Source organism: Marmota marmota, unplaced genomic scaffold (genome assembly GCF_001458135.2).
Source record: "Marmota marmota marmota unplaced genomic scaffold, marMar, whole genome shotgun sequence".
Taxonomy (NCBI): Eukaryota; Metazoa; Chordata; class Mammalia; order Rodentia; family Sciuridae; genus Marmota; species Marmota marmota.
Window position 1 is genome coordinate 30,215,819 of NW_026000108.1, and position 19,314 is coordinate 30,235,132.

Genomic DNA, 19,314 nt, shown 5'->3' on the forward strand with positions numbered 1-19,314 from the left:
AGTTAAGGCCAGCCTCATCAACTTAGTGAAGCCCTGAGCAACTAGTGAGGCCCTGTCTCAAAAATGAAAAATAAAAAGGGATGTGGCTCAGTTGTAAAGTGCCCCTAGTTTCAATCCCCAGTACAAAAAAAAAAAGTTTTCAAATATGGCAGGCTTGTCTTTGTTCTTCTGATGAAGAAACCAAAACACTAGTTCTAACTGTGGACCCTAAATAAGCTAATAGATGCCCCTTCCCAGATTATCAGTCACCACAACCATCAATCTGTTCCTCTTCAAGTTCCACAACCTTGGTCCTGCTGCAGGTATCATTCAGAAAGGATCCAAAAGGACCCAAGTTCCCCCAACACCAAAGAGATATTGTTGCCAATACAAATGAAGGCAGTATTGCCTCCCTACTGGTGCCACTCCTTGGAGACGACACTTGATTGCATAGTGTTTAATAGAAAATGTTGCCGGGTGCGGTGGCACATACCTATAAATCCCAGTGGCTTCGGAGGCTAAGGCAGGAGGATCACAAGTTCAAAGCCAGCCTCAGAAACTTAGCAAGGCCCTAAGCAACTCAGTGAGACCCTGTCTCTAAAGAAAATAAAATTTAAAAAAGAAAAAAGAAGGGATGTGGCACAGTGGTTAAGTGCCTCTGGGCTCAATCCCTGGTACCAAAAAAAAAGAAAATGTTACTATGGGTGATGTGCTCCCTTTTTAATGTATAGCTTCAGTAAATTGAGATTTTTTTAGTTACACACACACACACACACACACATACACACGGAAGTGCTAGACAGCATGCTTTCAAACATGGTAGATTTGTCTCTCCTAAAGGGATAAAACCCTATTATCTCCTGTAATATATCCATTTTTCCCAAAGGGCATCTCCAGATTATCAAAACACTATTAAATTTAATTAACTTAATTTAATAAATAAACGCCATTCAAACACTTAATGAAGCACTGGGAGAAAAGAACAGAGGCCTTGTCATTAAATCAGCCCAATTATGACAGTGTCACAACTCCAAGAAAGACTGTGGGGTTCCCCAAAAGCCTCAGAGAGGAATTTTATCAGTGGGGTGAGCAGAAAATCAGGGAGCAAAATTCTGGAAGCAACCAAAACATTTTCCTCATTTTTTTTCTTATAAACATACATATTCCTAAAAGCCTCTTAACAACTAAATCATTTATTTGGGAGTCTCAGAAAGTGTAATAAAGTATCGTTTTTAGATTAATATCAGGCTCCTGCACATTTAATAATGTTACCTAATGATTTGCGTGTTTGTCTTTCCAGCAGATGTAATTTCATCACACTGCCATGGGTCTCTAATTTAGTTTACCCTGGCTGTGAGGAGATTTTAAACGACCGTTTTCTATGTTTACTGCGTTAGGGAAGATCTTCTCGGCCATTTGTAGGGACCAAGAGTTTGCAATAATAGTCTTTCTTGCAATATATATTATCATATCTTTTTATCTACTTCCAGTTTTCTCTGTGATTTTTTTTCCATAAAATGCATGCTAAGATATTGGTGTGTATTTTATAAAATTAATGCACTTTCAAAAGCTGGAACTACCCAAAGTACTTGTGTTCTAATTTAGTGCCAGTTCTTCCCAAATATGCTCAATCTCCCCATGTGTATATCTAGGTATCACCTAACGGTTTATTTACACAGAGTTTCCATGTCTACAAATCACTTCCACAGTCATTGTACTATTGGGTCTGAAAAGGAGACAGGTGGTTTTTACTATCTTTGGGTTATACAGAGGGAAATGGAAGGAGAGAAAGTATTGTGTAGTCCCAGGCCACATAGCCACTAAGTATAGGAGCTGAGTGGAACCCACACTTGGTGAGTCCCCGTCCAGGGCTCTTTCTGCACTGCAGCATGGCCTTACACAGAACCAGAAGGACCAGGCAGCTTGGAGATGGCACCATGTCCTTGCTGCCCAGGTGTGCCTGCCCCACCCACCCTCTTATTTGTCTACCTGCAGAGGATGAGTCCAAGACCTCTGTCCGGTGGAGAGAATCTCAGCTTTTGATGGAATCAAATCTCATGGAATCATTTCTCATAGTTCAGGAGACTAGGAAGTCCAAAATGGGGGGGCTGGGGGGGGGGGCGGGCGGGTCTATGAGGACCCAGTCTCTGGGTCATAGACAGCGCCCTCTAGTGGCATCTTCACATGATGGAAGAGGCCGGCCTGACCCTGGAGGTCTTTCACAAGGGCACTAATCTCATTCATGTGTTTCATGCTGATGATCTGATTACCTTCCCAAAGCCCCACCTTGTACCATCACTTTGGTATCAACATATGGATTTGTAGGGACTCAAACATTCAGACCACAGCATCTCCTATTTAAAATTCCAAGCCCCGGCTACCCCCATTCCTTGCCTTTGGTTTATACTTCTCCATAAAACTTATCACTTGACATATATATGTTTTGCTTATGTTTTGTTTATTAACCTGTCTCCCTCATGAGACTCTATGAATTATAAGTAATAAAAACTGAACTAAGCCAAATGTTTTGAACAAAGACCCATGAGCTATCCTGGCTATCTTCATGAGCTGCAGACTAACCATTTGTCTATAAAACTAAAAATAGCACATCCAGACAGGTGCTGGGTACCCTATCTGTCACACTGCTGAGTTCTCCCTGAAGGTAGTGCCTTCACCCACAGGCAATAGTGGAGAGGCTTCTCAGTGGGTTTTCAGATTGTGTAGTCAGACCACATTCATGAGGCTATTTTTTCCCCCAAATAGGGAATAAATCCATTATGTTATCAATTCATTCACACCTACCAGAAACGTTAAAAATGGCATTGCCTTATACATACAAATGAGAGAAATGAGATTGTAGCTTTTAAAGCTTTCTATTTCCCACTCATTTATTTTTATTTTATGATATATGATAATATATTGTCTATTATGTAATTCATTAATAAATCATTGAGTCAATAAATATTCATATTAGCACAGACTATGTTCCAGACACAGCGTTAGATGCTGTGGGTTTATGAGTGAGCCAAATAAATCCTGGCTCTGTCCTTTGATAGTTTCCAGTCTGAAGAGAAAAATGGATCTTCAAGAAGTATTAGAAGACGGGCAGGTGTCCTAGGAAACCTGGGGAATTTTTCTCCAGAGAGATGGCGTTGCTACATCAGGTAGTGCACGCCCCATGGAGACTCAATTCAGTCTCCTAGCATGGTGGCTCTGTGGACGTGGAAGGGCACTCTGGGGATCGCTAGGGTTGCAATGCGAAGCATAACCAGTCTGCACATCAACAAGGCTGTCCCAGGTCTGCCAGGCCTGGCGGAGGTCAGTCGTTTGTTCATTCAGTCTTTCTTTCAACAAATAGCTATTGATTACTTACAGCTGTGAACCAGACAGACACGGCCCCTCCCTACCCTCTTGTCTTCAGGCCAGCCCGGGGGTGTCCCAATGCACCGCCAGCAACAAGGCCTCTGCAGCTGACTCGCTGCGGCTGCCAAGGGACCCCGTCCGCGTCTGCAGCAGCCGGAGGGCACACTGCCACGGCCCCCGCTCGGCCTACCCTGACTATAGCCTTGAAAGTCGAGGGAGCTGCCACATTCTGAAGGAAGAAACATAAATCACGCTTCTTAACTTCTGTCACGTTCTATTTCTAGGCTTAGAAGAAAAGGGAGAAGAATTTGCTAGCATGCTTACAGAGCTTCTCTTTGAATTACATGTCGCCGCCACTCCTGACAAACTCAATAAGGTCAGAACCTTCTGATTCTGAGTTTTGGGGGGTTCGAAAGGGGTGTGGGGGTGGGTCTCAGTTGTAAAATTCCAGAGAATTTTTCCATGAAATGGAAAAACCCCAAACCCCACAGGGCACAGTGGAGGGAAGGGAGTTTGAGGTCTGTAATTAAGAACTGGGGGGCTGGGGATGTGGCTCAGGAGGTAGCGCGCTCGCCTGGCATGCGTGCGCCTGGGTTCGATCCTCAGCACCACATACAAACAAGGATATTGTGTGGCAACGTAATGAAGTGCTATGATAGAGAACATTCCAGACTATCAGGAGACAGTGTTGTAGTTGCAGCTTTATTAGTAATCACCTTGCAACCTTGAACAAGTCATTGACCCTCTCCTGGTGAAATAGAATGTTCTATCAGAGCGGTGTTTATCTTTAGGATGTAGAAAGGAAGAGGGAAACAGAATCACCCGGAGACTTTTTCAAATTCCACTCCCCCTACACCCAGCTTCTTAAAGAGACTTTCCAGAATTAGGCAGAGAGATGCCCTCAGCTAGGTAGACCACAGGTCTCCTCCCCTTGGGATGTTGCTACTGGTACTGGGAATCTAAGGTCACGCCCACCCTCCTGCCTGCTTCCAGAATAAGAGAAAAATGATATTGCTGAGAGCCACAGCTGAGTCGGAATGGCCCCTGGCATTTTGCCAATAGTATTGGTTGACAGGTGAGGCATTACTATCCACCTCAGCTGCTACTTTGGAGTTCTCTGGGGATTCCCTGAGAGTTCCCATTGGTTGGGAAAGTGCAGGAGGAAGGATTTCCAGAGGAGATATTTCCGGTGGCTGGTTCCTGGAAGAGCTGTGTGGGGTTCGGGATAGTTCCGGGGGAGCGTGTGTGGAGTGTGCTGGTGGAGTTCAGAAATAAAGTTTGTTCCTGCTTCAGTGGCTTGTGATTTGTGCCCAGCCAGAGTGTGGCATGATATAAAAAGGGAAAATTAATTTAGTTGCATTTTGGCCAGAACTGGGAAGACTGCTTCCCCCATCTTACACAAATGTTTCAGTTCATGGGCAGGATCCTCCTAAGTGGGGAGCAAAATCCAAGAAACGTGCCTACTAGACGCAGCGGAGGAATCAGTTACAATCTGGTTCTCCTGATGCTGTGGGGAGGCAACTCAGCTTCCACTCTCAGCCTGAGATGATTACCTGTAGGTAGCTGGGATGGAGAAAGTACCTCAAAGAACAGGTGAGCAGGACAATGGCTGCGACTAGAAAAAAACAATTTGAGGCTTGACAGTTCCTAATTTTAAAGGGGCCTCTTACACTGCAACCTCACATCTAAGAATAGTCCAGCTCGAACAGTCTGGGTACCTCTAATAATACTTTGCAGGTTAGTACAAGGTTTTGCTGTAGAATTTCTTAAGAGGACACCAATCATTAATTACTAAAAGCTATGTGATATTCTCTCTCTCCTTTTTTATTTTTTCTTAGCGAGCACTGCTTTACATAGGCATTCATTTATCAAGGTAGGCAAGGAAAGGGCAGAATGAGGTAGTGAGGTGGTGGTGAGATGAGTTATTTCTTTATCTCCCATGGGGGTCACTGCTTCTGGCAGGTCAGTGACTTGAACACAGTGGGAAATTGCCTCATCCATCTCCCTATGGCACCTGCTGCTGCTTGGAGGGAACCAGTGGTGGCTGCAAGGTTGCTCTGGTTTATTTACATAACAGAGTCAGCGTTAATCCCTAAGAGGACACAGCAAGGACAGTTATGGCTAACTTGCCATTCAGTACTTTGTTAAATGTTGACATCCAAGCTTGAAAATCAGTCGTTTTAGCATAAACTGAGAAACAACCTTCGCTTAAGCAAACAGCTTCAACAATGATAAAATCTGGGCAAGTCTGCCCTAAGTTCAGGAATAACAGGGGAGATGATGTCTGCACCTTCAATTTAGCCATGATTTTTACAGCCACAGATAGTGACGGAAATTAAGCTGGTCACAGACAAGCACCAGGTCTTTCCAGCAGCACCGCTTCTCCCCTTGGAGGTGGGAAGACCTGCTATGAATCAGGAGGAGCAGAGCCATCTTTCATCTGCCCAGCGTGACACATTATTAGGTTCATGAAACATATCAGATCAGGACATTTACTTTAGCCCTGACTCTGGCTAAATTTCTAACCTATAGATGAAAAAGTACTGATAATCTTTTATTGTTGGTCATGAAAAGTGAAAAAAGTCTATAGATTTGTCAGTGTCATTGTCATTTTTATTCTTAATCTGAACTTCCTTCTAAAACGCTGGATAGATACAACCAAAGTGCATTAGATGCTTGTATGAAAATGTCACAGGGAAACCTGTTTATTTTGTACTATTAATATGTGCTAATAGCCAGGCTCAGTGGCATATGCCTTTAATCACAGCTCAGGAGGCTGACACAAGAGGATGGCAAGTTCGAGGCTAGCCTCAGCAACTTAGCAAGACCCTAAGCAACTTGGGGGGAACTTGTCTCTAAATAAATAAATAAATAAATGGCTGGGAACATGGCTCAGTAGTTAAATGCCCCTGGATTCAGCTCCCAGTAGTTAAGTGCCCCTGGATTCAGCTCCCTCCCAAAAAATTGCTAATAATTACAGTATCCAAAGCATTCTCAGGTCTTTCAATATTCTCTCCATATTTTCTATTCTGTTCCCCTTTCCAAAAAAAAATTATATTTTTACCAATATCAGTAGTGTCTTTTAAAGAGGCTAAGGAATGGACCCACCACTTTTAAAACATCTGAAATTTCCCCCCTTGAGGTTTAGAGCAATTTGGGGTTGGGATGGCTTAGTTTTCACTGTTGCACACTACACCTATTCTTTGGTTGGGCGCGTTGCAGGCCATGAAGAAAGCTCACGACTGGGTGGAAGAGGACCAAACCACGGTGTCAGTGGATGTGGCCAAAGAGTCAGAGGAGGAAACTAAAAAGGAAGAAAAAGAAGAGAAAGCTGAAGACCCTCAAGAAAGCAAAAAGGAAGAAAAAGGAACTAAGACTGTAGAGGTAAATTTATTCTCCATTGTTCACCGGCTGGGCGACCCTAATGTGTTACTTTTATTAGGAGCCTTTTTGTTTTCTGTGTTTTGGGGTAGTTTTTTTTTGGGGGGGGGAGGTTCCTGGGGATTGAACCCAGGGACTCTCTGCCACTAAACTGCACCCACCCCCCAGCCTTTTAAATTTTTTTTTATTTTGAGACAGGGTCTCACTAAGTGGCTGAGGCTGGCCTCAAACTTGCGAGATTCTTCTCTCTCAGCCTCCCACACAGCTGGGATTACAGGCGTTTGCCACTGTGCCTGGTTTAGCAGCCTAATTTTAAGTGAGGAGGGGCCGTTGTCTTATGATTTGTACCTTGTCTGACATTATAGAAATATGAGTAGGAATGTAATAAACACAAAAAAAATCCTCTCTGCCAAGACAGTTTGTAGCTTAGCGTGGAACTTGTAGCTTTTCTCCATTGCTTTGCAATTATAATTTAAAGGGGAAAAGACCTTTAAGAACATAATTGATTTATCTTTAGAGTAAATTGCCATCTCATGCAAATTTGTTACTATAAAACGTCTTTATGCTCCATAACTAATGAGGTAACTGAAGCTGTTTTTCAGAAACTTTCATTGCCGTAGCCTTTGTTCCGTCGTTTAATAAATTTATGTGTGCATACTTGTCCTGCTCATGTTCGAAAAGGAGTTTGCAATAACTGCACCTTATGTTGAATTTTAATTTGAAAGAAAGTAGCTTTTCAAACTAGATCTCTCTAAGGAAAAATGGCAGCCAACGTCTGTCCATCTAGCCTCCCTTCCACACACCTTTTTAGCACCTGTCTGCTGGGTCCCAATATTGCTCATACTGTTGGGGACACAATTGTGAATAGGCTTGCCACATTCCCTGGGGACCTGGGAGCATTTCCATTTTATTGGTAGCATTTCACTTAGAAAAGTTTTAGATGTACAACTTTTTCATGTTTTATTTGTTTTTTTGCTAATGAAGAATTCTGTTTAGGGACCAGAAGTGTAGCTCAGTGGCAAAACATGTGCTCGGCATGTACAAGGCCCTGGGTTCAATCCCCAGGACCAAAAGCAAAGAACCATTAAGTTTTAATGTCACAGGCCTTTATTAAAAAGCATCCGCTCAGCAGATAATTTTCTTGCCTTTTTTCCTACCAGGAAGTGTACATGTTGTCCATTGAAAGTCTGGCAGAAGTCACTGCGCGCTGTATCGAGCAGCTTCACAAAGTGGCAGAATTAATTCTTCACGGACAAGAAGAGGAGAAACCAGCTCAGGACCAAGCAAAAGTGCTGATAAAGTAAGTGCAACTTTTAATTCTTATTTTTTCAAGTGTACATACATATCTGTGCCACTTGTATACACACACCCTGAACAACTAAAGGTTTGGGTTTCAACTCAACTAATTCCCTTGTTCTGTGGTCATCTAAGAAATGAGGATGCCCTTAAGAAATGCATTGTGTTAGCAAGAAGATGATGAACACTCTAGGAATTATTGATGAAGGGTTTTAAGGAAAGACACACTAAATCATTCAGAGCTATGAAAGTGTTTATTTTAATAGGCTGAAGTCTTAGAAGTACAGAGCTTTGGGAAAATTATATTTTCAACATACCATACAAATAGAGGAAGGACACTCTAATGTGACTTCTCAGCTAGTTTCACAAAAATAAAGAGACACACTTCACCTTTCCCAGGGACTCAGACCAGCTCCGCTTGTCCTGAGCTCTGGTGATGATGGACACTAATGTAACAAGCCAATTCACTGTGGATTGTGCACTCGTGTGTGTTGTGTGTGTGTGTGTGTGTGTTCCTAGTTTTTGTTCTTCAATAAATAGTAACTATTATTAGTTTATTTGGTAAAATTAAAAAATATATATGTAATATAGCTACATATACATATAGAGAGAGAAAGATAGATAGATATGTATATACACATACACATGAAAATACTTGGGTACAGAGTATTCATGAAAATAGTTGGTATGGAGATGAAAAATAAATCATTAAGTGTTATGCACTTGACTATTATGATACAGAAAATTAGCATCTATCCAAATATTTTCTCATTATTATTAAGAACAGGAACAGAATAGGAGCCTTCTGAAAATATATGGGGGCACACACACATACATACATGTCCCAGTACTCTGATTCCCTTCGCCAGCTAACTGATCTTTGCTTACGGCTTACTGCATTTGACAGAGTAAGTTAGGGAGTCAGTTTTAATTGAAGGACTTTCCAAAAAGTCACTATTAGTGTCGTTGTCCTGATGCCATTTTTTCTCACTTGTAAGATTTGTCATCTAGTCTAGACTTTCATATCTAAGCATATAAAATCAAGGATGTTAGAAGAACCACATAATCCACCCCTGTAATATTCCTAAAAAGATTATGTACTTTCTTCAACAATATAGAAAAAAGAGGAAAGGACAAAACAGTAAAAGCTTCAACTATCAAGGCCAATATCTAGGTACTGTTTTACCTTTGTAGTGCTGATTTGTAAGAGGAGAGCTGAAGTTCACAAGCTCCTGCATGTGGATAGCGGGACCTTGCTCTTAGCTCCTTTCTGATTCCCATCCCTGATTGTCCCAACCCTTCTAAGCCTCTGACTTTTCCATACGATGACTGTTTCTACACCCCCCTGCCCAGGAACATAGAATTGGGACTGCCTGCTGGCCTTATTCTTGATATTTTTTGCAGATAAGTTTTGAGTGGATGGATGGATGGAGGGATATAGCTCATCAAACCTGAATGCGTAGGTTACATGGGACTTCTGTTTGTCAGAAACACCTAATGACTTCACTAGGTCTTGTAACATATAAGATTCTTAACTTGGGGGTTGTTTTTCCCAATAGTATTTTAATCACTATTCACAAAAGTCATACACTAATTGTTAGGAGAAAATTAGACAGAACTTATATGATTAGGCAATTAGATTGTTTCCAGTTTTGTCATCTATAATGTCAGGATAAATGTGGTTTTCATTAAATATTTCTACCTTACTTCATTTTCTTAGGGTAGAAGTAGAATGGCCAAAGGAAATTGGATATAAGTCTTTAAAACATTCTGTAGGATCTTTATTTTGAGGCATCTGGTAAAAAGCATAATCAAAACATAGAGACACCTGAGTTTGAATCTCCCCTCTCTACTACCTACTACCATATGCCTAGATAGGTCATTCACTCTCATAACAGTCAGTTTCTTCATCTATATAAAATGGGAATAATGCTGTAATCTATGAGGACACTATGAGGGTTAAATATGATTAGGAATATAAGAACTTAACAGAGTGCCTCAGTGAATATTCATTATTTTTTTTTTAAATGACCAAATAGCTGGAGAAAAGCCAGCTGGCAGAGTTTATGCCCCTATAGATGTGGAGCTCACGCTTGATATTTTCCTGCACAAGGTTTTGATTCTAAAAAGAGGTCAAAGGAACTAGATGATTATTCTTTAATTAAGCATGGAGAGAAAAACCAGAATTTGATTAAACTGTGATTATAAATCATGGAAGATTGTTGAGGAAAACTCAGCTGCCATTTCTGTTGAGCAACTTCAAACTTGAGTTCCATCCTTTTAGACATAACATGCATTCATATCAATAATTGTCATGACAATTAAATTTTTTCCTTTATTAAAAATCCTCAAACCTCTTTTTTCTTATTTCAGGTTAACTACAGCAATGTGCAATGAAGTGGCTTCCTTATCCAAGAAGTTTACGAAGTTTTTAACAACTGTTGGGGTGAGATTATAATATTTATCATTTTTTTTTTCAAAAAATTTACTTTTTTAAGGGAAGTAGGTCTGAAAGAAAGAGTGGGATATGCAGCACCTTTTCATTATTGTTGTTGTTCTTCCTAGATATACATGACAGTAGAGCATATTTTGACACATTTTTATAAATATATATATATAATAAGTATAACTTGTTCCAGCTAGGATCCCATTCTTGTGGTTGTACAGGATGTGGAGTTACACTGGCTATGTATTCATATATGAACATGGGAAAGTTGTGTCCAATTCATTCTACTGTCGTTCCTCTTCCCATCCCTCTTTCTTCCCTTCATTCCCCTTTGTCTGTTCCAATGAACTTCTATTCTTCCCCTCCCTTATTGTGGATTAGCGTCCACATATCAGAAAGAACATTTAGCCTTTGTTTTTTGGGGACTGGCTTGTTTCGCTTAGCATGATATTCACCAGTTCCATCCATTTACCAGAAAATGCCATAATTTCATTCTTCTTTATGGCTGAGTAATATTCCATTGTGTGCAATACCTTTTTGGGGACCTCCACAGACAGAAGCCATGCCAGGATGTTTGCTAAAATTAGGCCAAGAGCACCTTGTCTAACATTAGGCAGCCTAGTGCTCTCCTCCCACTAGGTTCTAGTCCCATGTCTCAGACATCTGAGATGTTGAGTGAGTTTTCAGATCTCTGTGGGCCTGGTTTTCATAATTTGTTAATAAATAAATAGTGTCAGGGGCAAGAGGTATAGCTTAGTGTTAGAGCATTTTCCCTGGGTTCAGTCCCCAGCACTGTGAAATAAATAAAGTGTCAAATGAAAATCCCTTTCATCACTTAATATCTGTGATATATTAAAATAATTAATCTTGGGTTTTCTTATTCACTGTACCCTCAGTCTATTTTATAAGCTACACAGTTTATTTTGGAAGTATTGCCACACTTCAGCTTTAACCAAAAAAACATTAACAACAGGGTTTAAATCCTGTTTTAGTAATGGTGTTTTTTTGGTTCCAAGTATGTTAGTTTTCCAGGACTACTATAACAACGTGCCACAAACTGGGTAGCATAAAACCTGAAATTTACTCTCACAGATCTGGACACTAGAAGTCTGAAACCTGGGTGTCAGCAGGGCCATGCTTTCTCTGAAGACTCTAGGGAGTATCCTTCTCAGCTTCTTCCAGCTTCTGGGAGCCCAAAGCTTTCCTTGGTTCGTGACTAAAATCCTCCAGTATCTCTGTCTTCTTATGATCATTTTCTCCTTGTGGGTCGTCACATTGTTTTGCTCCATGCATCTCTGTGTCCAGATTTTCCTCTTCTTGTAAGGACACCATTCATGTTGGATTAGAGTGTGATCAATATGGCTGCAACAACCCTTTCTCCAATAAGACCATAGTCTGAGGTCCTTGGGCTTAGAACTTCAATGTGTATTTCCTTTTCGGGAGGGAACATTTCAACCCAAAACAAGAAGCAACAGAAGCAAATTCTAAATGTTTTAGATTAAAATGGGGCTTTATGAAAGGTAGTGGAAAACCTCCAGAGCTCATACCCATGCTCTGAAAGTGCTGCTATTAATGTGACTCAACAACAGCACTTCCTAGTCCCTGTGTTCTCTCCATTCAGATTCCTATTTCCTGGTTGAAAAGGTTTCTGAGGCTGATCAGCATGAGTCAAAGGTCCACCTTGATATCACTCAGCAGTGACTAGGGATAGGGTCATATCATGAAGACCCACCTGGCTATGGAGTGTACCCCTTTCCCCTTATGGGAAGTACTAAGAGCAATTCTTTGAAGAAGCCAAAAATAATTGTGGACCCTATACTTCTATAGGTGACTCAGGCAAAAGGGTGAGCTACAAACTGCCTATTCATTCTGCTTTCAAGGAACCTGGTTTGACCCTCCTCTTTTGCAAAATAGCAGCTTTTACATTTGTCTAATTTTAGACCTTCAGCCATAGACCTTCACTGTTTGCAAGCAGTGAGGGGGGAGATGGAAGTTTACAGAGAGAATGCATTAGTGTGCTCGGTGTCATCTAAGTTACCCAGTGCCCACAGACTTCAGTGGAAATGCTAGGTTTACAAAGAGGTGTGAGGGCTTAATCAGGAATGGGATAGACTTGGCAATTCAGGTTCCCAGGGCTCTCCTGTTCTCTACCCTTGCTCCTTCACACAGTTCACAAGACAAGGAAACCAAGCCCAGAGGGGTGATCCACAGGTCACCCAGGCCTCTCAGTAGATCTCTCAATCAGCTGCCCATCAGATGCACCAGACAAAGAGCCAATTGTTTGGTGTTCTATGATCATCTAGGGGAGTGTGTATATGTTTATATATGTTTATATGCCTTATGTTAATTTATCTACATTAGTGAATTTTTTTCATAGTATTGTTTTCCCTTCCCTTTCACATATTATATTCCAGCACTGTGTTTCTCAAACCTTAATGGGCACACAAATCACCTGGAGACCTTGTTAAAATGCACATTCTGATTCAATACACCTGGGATGAACACTGAGCGGCTTCATTGCTAATAAGCTCTCAGATGATTAGAATGTTCCTGACCCCCAGTCCACATTTTATGTAGCAAGGCTCTAGCAGATGGTGTGTACTTGAACTTGTATAAGTGTGCATATGTATGGATGTGTACAGACGTTTGCATGCACAAAACCAGGACCACACACAGTATCATTTCAGAGAAAGAAAAACCTGAATCTAAAATAGAATTTCCTGAAATGCCATCTCACCACAATAATGCCCCTAATCTTGTGCTATGATGAATCATTTGCATCAAGTCATTGTTTCTGTTCTCTAAAACAGCCATTATTCATAACTTGAAGATAATGAGTATATATCGCTCTCCAGACTCTATTTAAATTGCCTGCACATCTCATTGATTCTGAAAACCAATGTCATTTTATTGCCCTCATTTTGATTATATTTTAGAGGTTTATTGATAATCAAATAAACATGAAAGCAAATACCATAATAGATTATCTGGTTACTTACTAAAATGACTGGGTTTTTAAAGAGTTTTTTCCCAAGACTCCATTACGATTTCCTCTGTAGGGCATTACTTTACCTTCAATAACGTCAATGAAAGTGGTCTGCTCTGGGAAGAGATATTTAATTTATATGCTTTTGTTTGCCACAAACTCTTGCATTACAGTAAGGGAAACCGACATATTAAGCGTATTCTCTCTCTCTCTCCAGTTCCTTTAATAATTTATCATCTAAAAGTAGGTTGAACATTTTATTTTTTTAAATTCTTTTTGTGGTTGTAGATGGACAGAATGCCTTTTTTTTTTATTTATTTATGTGGTGCTGAGGATCGAACCCAATGCCTCACGCATGCTAGATAAGTGCTCTGCTACTGAGCTACAGCCCCAGCCCCAGCATTTTAGATAGTGGAGACTTGTTTGATAGAACAATCACATAACTAAGGGTAAGGCTACTTAACACTCACTCTCACTTTTTGAACACCTGCTTTTAACTAGGCTTTGCAGCCCATACTTTACATATATTCATGTTTTTCAAACTCAGATCTGCAGACCTGTTTGAAAAATATATTTAAGGATGCTATAATTTTGCTGCTCTTCTGGAAGATGCACTATAGCCAAGTACTTCTGTTTGCATCTAAAAGATGCAAAGGATTGGGAGGAGAGACTAGAATAGGGCTGAGACTAGGAGAGGTAAATGAAGGACTTAACCCTCCTGCAAAATTTGAGAGTGTCCAGGAGAAAAATTAGGGGAAAAAAAAGTAAGCTATATAGATATTTAATGCAGTATTTTTACAATAAAAAGTACAAAAATGATGAACAAATTATCAAAATTTAAATATAGTATCCAACTATGTACTTGTTCAGTTCACCTCACCAAACTCCCAGACCTACTATAAGTAGTTTCAATAGTTAAAAAGGTCTGAGTTTACATTTCTAGCTATGTGGCCTTACACTAATTACTCAACCTTCCTGATTCCCATTCCTCATGTTGAAATTGGGATTATTACAGTACTTACCTACCTCCTAGGAGTTTAAGTGAGAAATTAAATGTCAGAATTAAATGAGATGGTGTAGGGGAAGCACGAAATACGAAGCCTGGCCTACACAGTCAGCATTCCACGCCTCCCCTTCAACAGAGCTAGTGTCTTACATTTTATTTTACATGGCAAGCCTTGCAGCCCAAGCCCCTAATCTGTCAATTTCATACTTTTGATCCCACAGAGCAAGAAGAAGGCTGAGGTTCTTAACCCCATGATCAATAGCGTGTTGTTAGAGGTAAGTAGCCACAGGAGAGAGGGCGCTTCTGATCAAAGCCAAGGTGGAAGCTATAGTTTTTTTCCTTCTTTGTCTTTCTCCCAGGCACCACATTGTATTGCAATTCAAAATCTTATCACCAACAGTCTCTTTTGAGTACGTTTGTGTAGCTCAACCAGCTGTAAATCCTCTGGTCAAGCAACAATACCCAATTTTCAAGAATCCCTGATTATAAAAAGAAATGCTAAGCTTGTGTGTTATTTCCATCTCTGTTTCCTCTGGCAGAGGCAGATTTCTGCTGTCAAGTTTGACACTAGATTTAACAATATGATTATTGGCTACGATGAGGGCTCCTTGCTCCGTGGTGATTTTTGTTAAAATGAGCACTTCCCTCCATTCACAGTAACCTTTGGCTTAACTGGGCCTGAGCTCCAGGCTGGTTAAAAAGAAATGACAAGCAGGCTATTTCCCCTCTGTGCAGTGACCAGGCCACCATCCCCTATCTGCCTGCTCACCAGGGGCTGTACTGACACAGAGCTGTCCCAACACTGCTCTGGCTTTACCAAAAACAGTGATGTGTGGAGGAGGAAAAAGGCTCAGGAAGCCACCTCGGTGGTGGAGTACGGGCTCTGTGCTCTACCTGTGGAGGGTGGAGGAAATCTTCCATTAGGGGCCAGACTGTAAGAAACAGACCCATCTCTGGCCACAGGGCACCCACCTGAAGCCACAAGATGTTCGCAGCCCAAGGCTGAACACCAGCAAGGCATATACAGTGGTGTTTTCCTTTCTGAAGTTGGCATCAATGGCAGACTTTGGAAATTACAAAACTTGGGAAGGACTACCTAAATATTTATAGTAGCATTGTGAGGACTTGTGTCCTCAAAAAACATCCCAGGCACAAAAATAACAAGTGGGGGCGCTGAGTGCTAGTGTTTAGGACACAGCCACACAGTGGAATAAAGTCAACTGGAAGGAACGGGGGCTGTAGGGATGTCCAGCAGGCAGACGCAGCTAAGAGTAAGCACTGGCAGCGAGAAGCAGAATATGGGACAGGAAACTCCCTCCCTGGTTGCCAGAGAGCATTAGATTAATTGTTCACAAGATTGAGGTCCCATGTTTACTCATCCCCCCCCCGTATAGAAGTCTTCATATATATTAGTTACACTAAATTTATCTACTTATTTTATTTATTTATTTTTTTAGTGGGGCTGGGATCAAACCCAGGGCCTCACACATACTAGACCAACACTAGCACTGGGCTATATACTCCAGCCCCACCCTAAACTTTAAATGGCCTCTCTGTTTAATACTGTTTGGTAGCCTACCACAGTGCATAAACAGCATGCTACTAGAGTATTAAACAGAGAAGCCATTTAAAGTTTATACCATAAAGTTTAAAGGCCATATCAGATATCCAAACCAAGCAGAAAACACCAACACTCATGGGTGGATGACACTGTTCAAGGATTTGCCATGAATAATTGTACCATGATATTTTCCAGTTAGCTTAATGCAGACCATTTGGTTTATCCAGCTATGGGTTAACACAGGACCTCCTTCATACTGTGCCTTCATGAGATTTCAGAGCAGTAAGCTGACCTGGGAAATCGGTGGATTTCACTGATATATGTTCACTGATATATGTACACCGATGTGCTTTAAAAGCCCCTGTGGCTTTTAAGCAATTCACCTCATTTTGAGTGAATTCTTCTCTGTAAGTATAAACAAGAGCAAAAATACTCCGTCTAGAAGAATGTGTTTACATTTGCTGTAAGCACCAACATTATAAACATTTCATAATGTTCTTCTCAAACGGAAAGGAACATCATCCAATTGGGAGGATTGTCAAGGTCAAGGCTGACAGCAAGAGTAACCTTGGGCTGTGTTCTTTCCCTCTCAGGGCTGCAACAGCACAACCTACATTCAGGATGCCTTCCAGCTGCTGCTGCCTGTCCTGCAGGTGTCACATATCCAGACCAATTGCCAGACTCCAGCCAGTTAAAGGAAAGGGCAGGTCCCACGGCTTCATTGAGCACCATGCAAGGGGATGTTTTCAACACAACCGGCCACACACACCCATTTTTGAGGACACTACAAAGCAATTTTGCACAGACAGTATTGAGAATGCAAGTTTAAAGAGAGTTGTCATTTCTCTTAATGTAGAGGGTCGTTTTTACAAATAATTGTGTTTTCTTTATGTTAATTTAAAGTTTCACAGCTCATAATGAAGTTTTCCCTTATGAAATTCATTCACGAGTATTCATTCATGTCCATCCTTCTAGTCAAGCATGCTGAATTTAGTTAGAAATTCAGAAGCAGACCCTGGCTTTCTTTTAATCGTTCAAATTTCTACCTTTAAATGTCACATTCTTATAAGCATTACTTTAAATCAATTCTTGTACTGAACTTTGTCTTATTCCATAAATGTCATGGGCAAAAATAACACTACTTACAGATTTTACCCAGTATGACAAAAAAGAAACCTAAATATCTCTTTATCACCATTCATTCTTGCAACAATCATTTATTGAGCACATACTGTGTTCAGAATAAAAGAACATGAACTCACCCCCATAGAGACAAATATTTCAGATAGAGGGTTTACAATAATTCTTAAAATACTTGAAAACACTAAAACTTTTTCTAATCCTCAAAACATTTGAAGAACAAGGTAAATTTATAGTGTTTTCAATAGTCTGTCAGTTTATCTTCCTACCTTCCTTAAACTTATTTTTATCCCAACTTTATATATGCGGTGAAAATATGTATGAAAAGGAGTATTAAAGAATAGTTTAACTGTGTGTGTGTGTGTGTGTGTGTGTGTGTGTGTGTGTGAGAGAGAGAGAGAGAGAGAGAGAAGGGAGACCCTAGGGATTGAACCCAGGGGTACTCTACCACTGATCTACTGCCCCAGCCCTTTTTATTTGAGACCAAGTTAAAGTTGCCCAGGCTAGCCTCAAACTTGTGATCCTCCTGCCTCAGCTTCCCAAGTAGCGGGGATTACAGGTGAGCACTACCACACCTGGCAAGAGTGCTTCAAAATTGACTTCATATAATCATAAGCCCCTGGTGGCATAATTGCAAAGCTTACAAGTGTTCAAATAGAAAAATGAAAGGGGTTTTAACACAGTAGAATCCCATCACTGCATCTTAAAAATCTACCATACTGATCACACTCACCAGTGGCAAAGGACAGAGAAAGCCCATATGTGGGTTGATTGCTCTATTGATCCCTGGGGGACTTCACTGAAGACCTTGCAGCGAGGAGGAGCATCAACAATGGGCACTTCTCCTGAGCATCTCGCACGCGTTGCAGGGGGGGATTCTGTGTGATGCACCTATTTCAGAACCCCAATGACACTCCTACCAGCAGTGGCAAAAGAAGGTCCTGCCCGGTGGCTCTCTCCAAGGCAAATGAAACTTGTGGCTTTGCAAGGGTTAAAAATTCCTTATTCATGTTTATTTTTATTCCCCAGATAGTCAACTGCCTTTGTTCCCAACAGATCAAACAGAGATTTTTTAATGTCATCCTACTTCTCATTAGCATTTCATTTGTCTCTGTCCTGTATTTCGTTTGTATATCTCCTGAAACAGCCAAATAGAAAACATAATTTGCAACCTTGAAAAATAAAATTCTCTGAGGAATCAATTAAAGAAATTTTTTGTCCTTTTCTGATTGCCTGAAATGTTTCTGTGATTTTTAAGTCTGGAGGTGATTAACGGATGAAAATGTTACATTCACCTCTTCATAAATTCAGAATTTTCATGTATACAACAGAGGAAATAATTTTGATTTATAATTTTTCACAACAGATTATTTTTAGCATCAGATGGATTTAGACAATAACTGGAAATATAAAAGAGAAACAAATATTTCCAAAGGAATTAGATTCCCAGACTTAGACTTCAAGCTTAATTGCACCCATTTAGTGCACAAAAAATAAATAAATAAATAAAAATAGAGTAGAAACTTTAAAAAGAAAAAGCAGGATAATTATTAAAAAGAAGTGGTTGGCATTACTGACATTGCATTTATGTTTTAATGGTATTGTGTAAGAGGTTGCCAGGTGGAGAGAGGGTTCTGTGATCCATGGTCTATGAATTACATTAAGAGAAAATAATCGCTTAACATATATCTGTCCTCCAGGATTTCTCTCTTTCAGTGCTAGCTTTCAACATCACTTTTAAATAATTGCTTCTTTGCTTTGCTTTAAAAGCTGCCAAAGCACAGGATCCAGATCTGGGCAAATGTTAGTCAGTCACTGAATGAATGATTTAGCAGCTTACCTTGGAAGTTTTGTATTCCTTCAATAATCCTTCACATAAATTGGATTCATTGCACTCTACGCAATTACTATCAACAGCATGCCAGATTCTTCTCTTACATCAAGTGCAAAATAAGGTCTAAATAATGAATGTAGTCCTGGGTTTGTGCTTTATTAAATAAAAAAAGCATGCAAAGCATATTTCAAATTCAAAGTAAAATGCATTTCAGAAAAATTTGCTTTGGGATATTGATATGTACAGATCTAAAGGACAAAATTGAGTCCCAAATCTTAAGGCATGGGTCTAAGCTTAAATATTCTATCTCTCTGTTAGAAAT

General features: G+C 40.4%; 1 protein-coding gene across 1 annotated transcript in view; it reads left to right on the forward strand.

Annotated features, from left to right (window-relative positions):
- Nucleotides 1-18,360, forward strand: part of Fam114a1 (family with sequence similarity 114 member A1) — a 60,647-nt gene extending 42,287 nt beyond the window's left edge. Inside the window, exons 9-14 of the mRNA XM_015482030.2 lie at nucleotides 3,627-3,718; nucleotides 6,565-6,726; nucleotides 7,884-8,023; nucleotides 10,393-10,465; nucleotides 14,679-14,732; nucleotides 16,612-18,360. Of these exons, the coding sequence (XP_015337516.1) occupies nucleotides 3,627-3,718; nucleotides 6,565-6,726; nucleotides 7,884-8,023; nucleotides 10,393-10,465; nucleotides 14,679-14,732; nucleotides 16,612-16,713 (623 nt within the window). The 3' untranslated portion in view covers nucleotides 16,714-18,360. The remainder of the gene's footprint in view (nucleotides 1-3,626; nucleotides 3,719-6,564; nucleotides 6,727-7,883; nucleotides 8,024-10,392; nucleotides 10,466-14,678; nucleotides 14,733-16,611) is intronic.
- The last annotated feature ends 954 nt before the right edge of the window (nucleotides 18,361-19,314 follow it).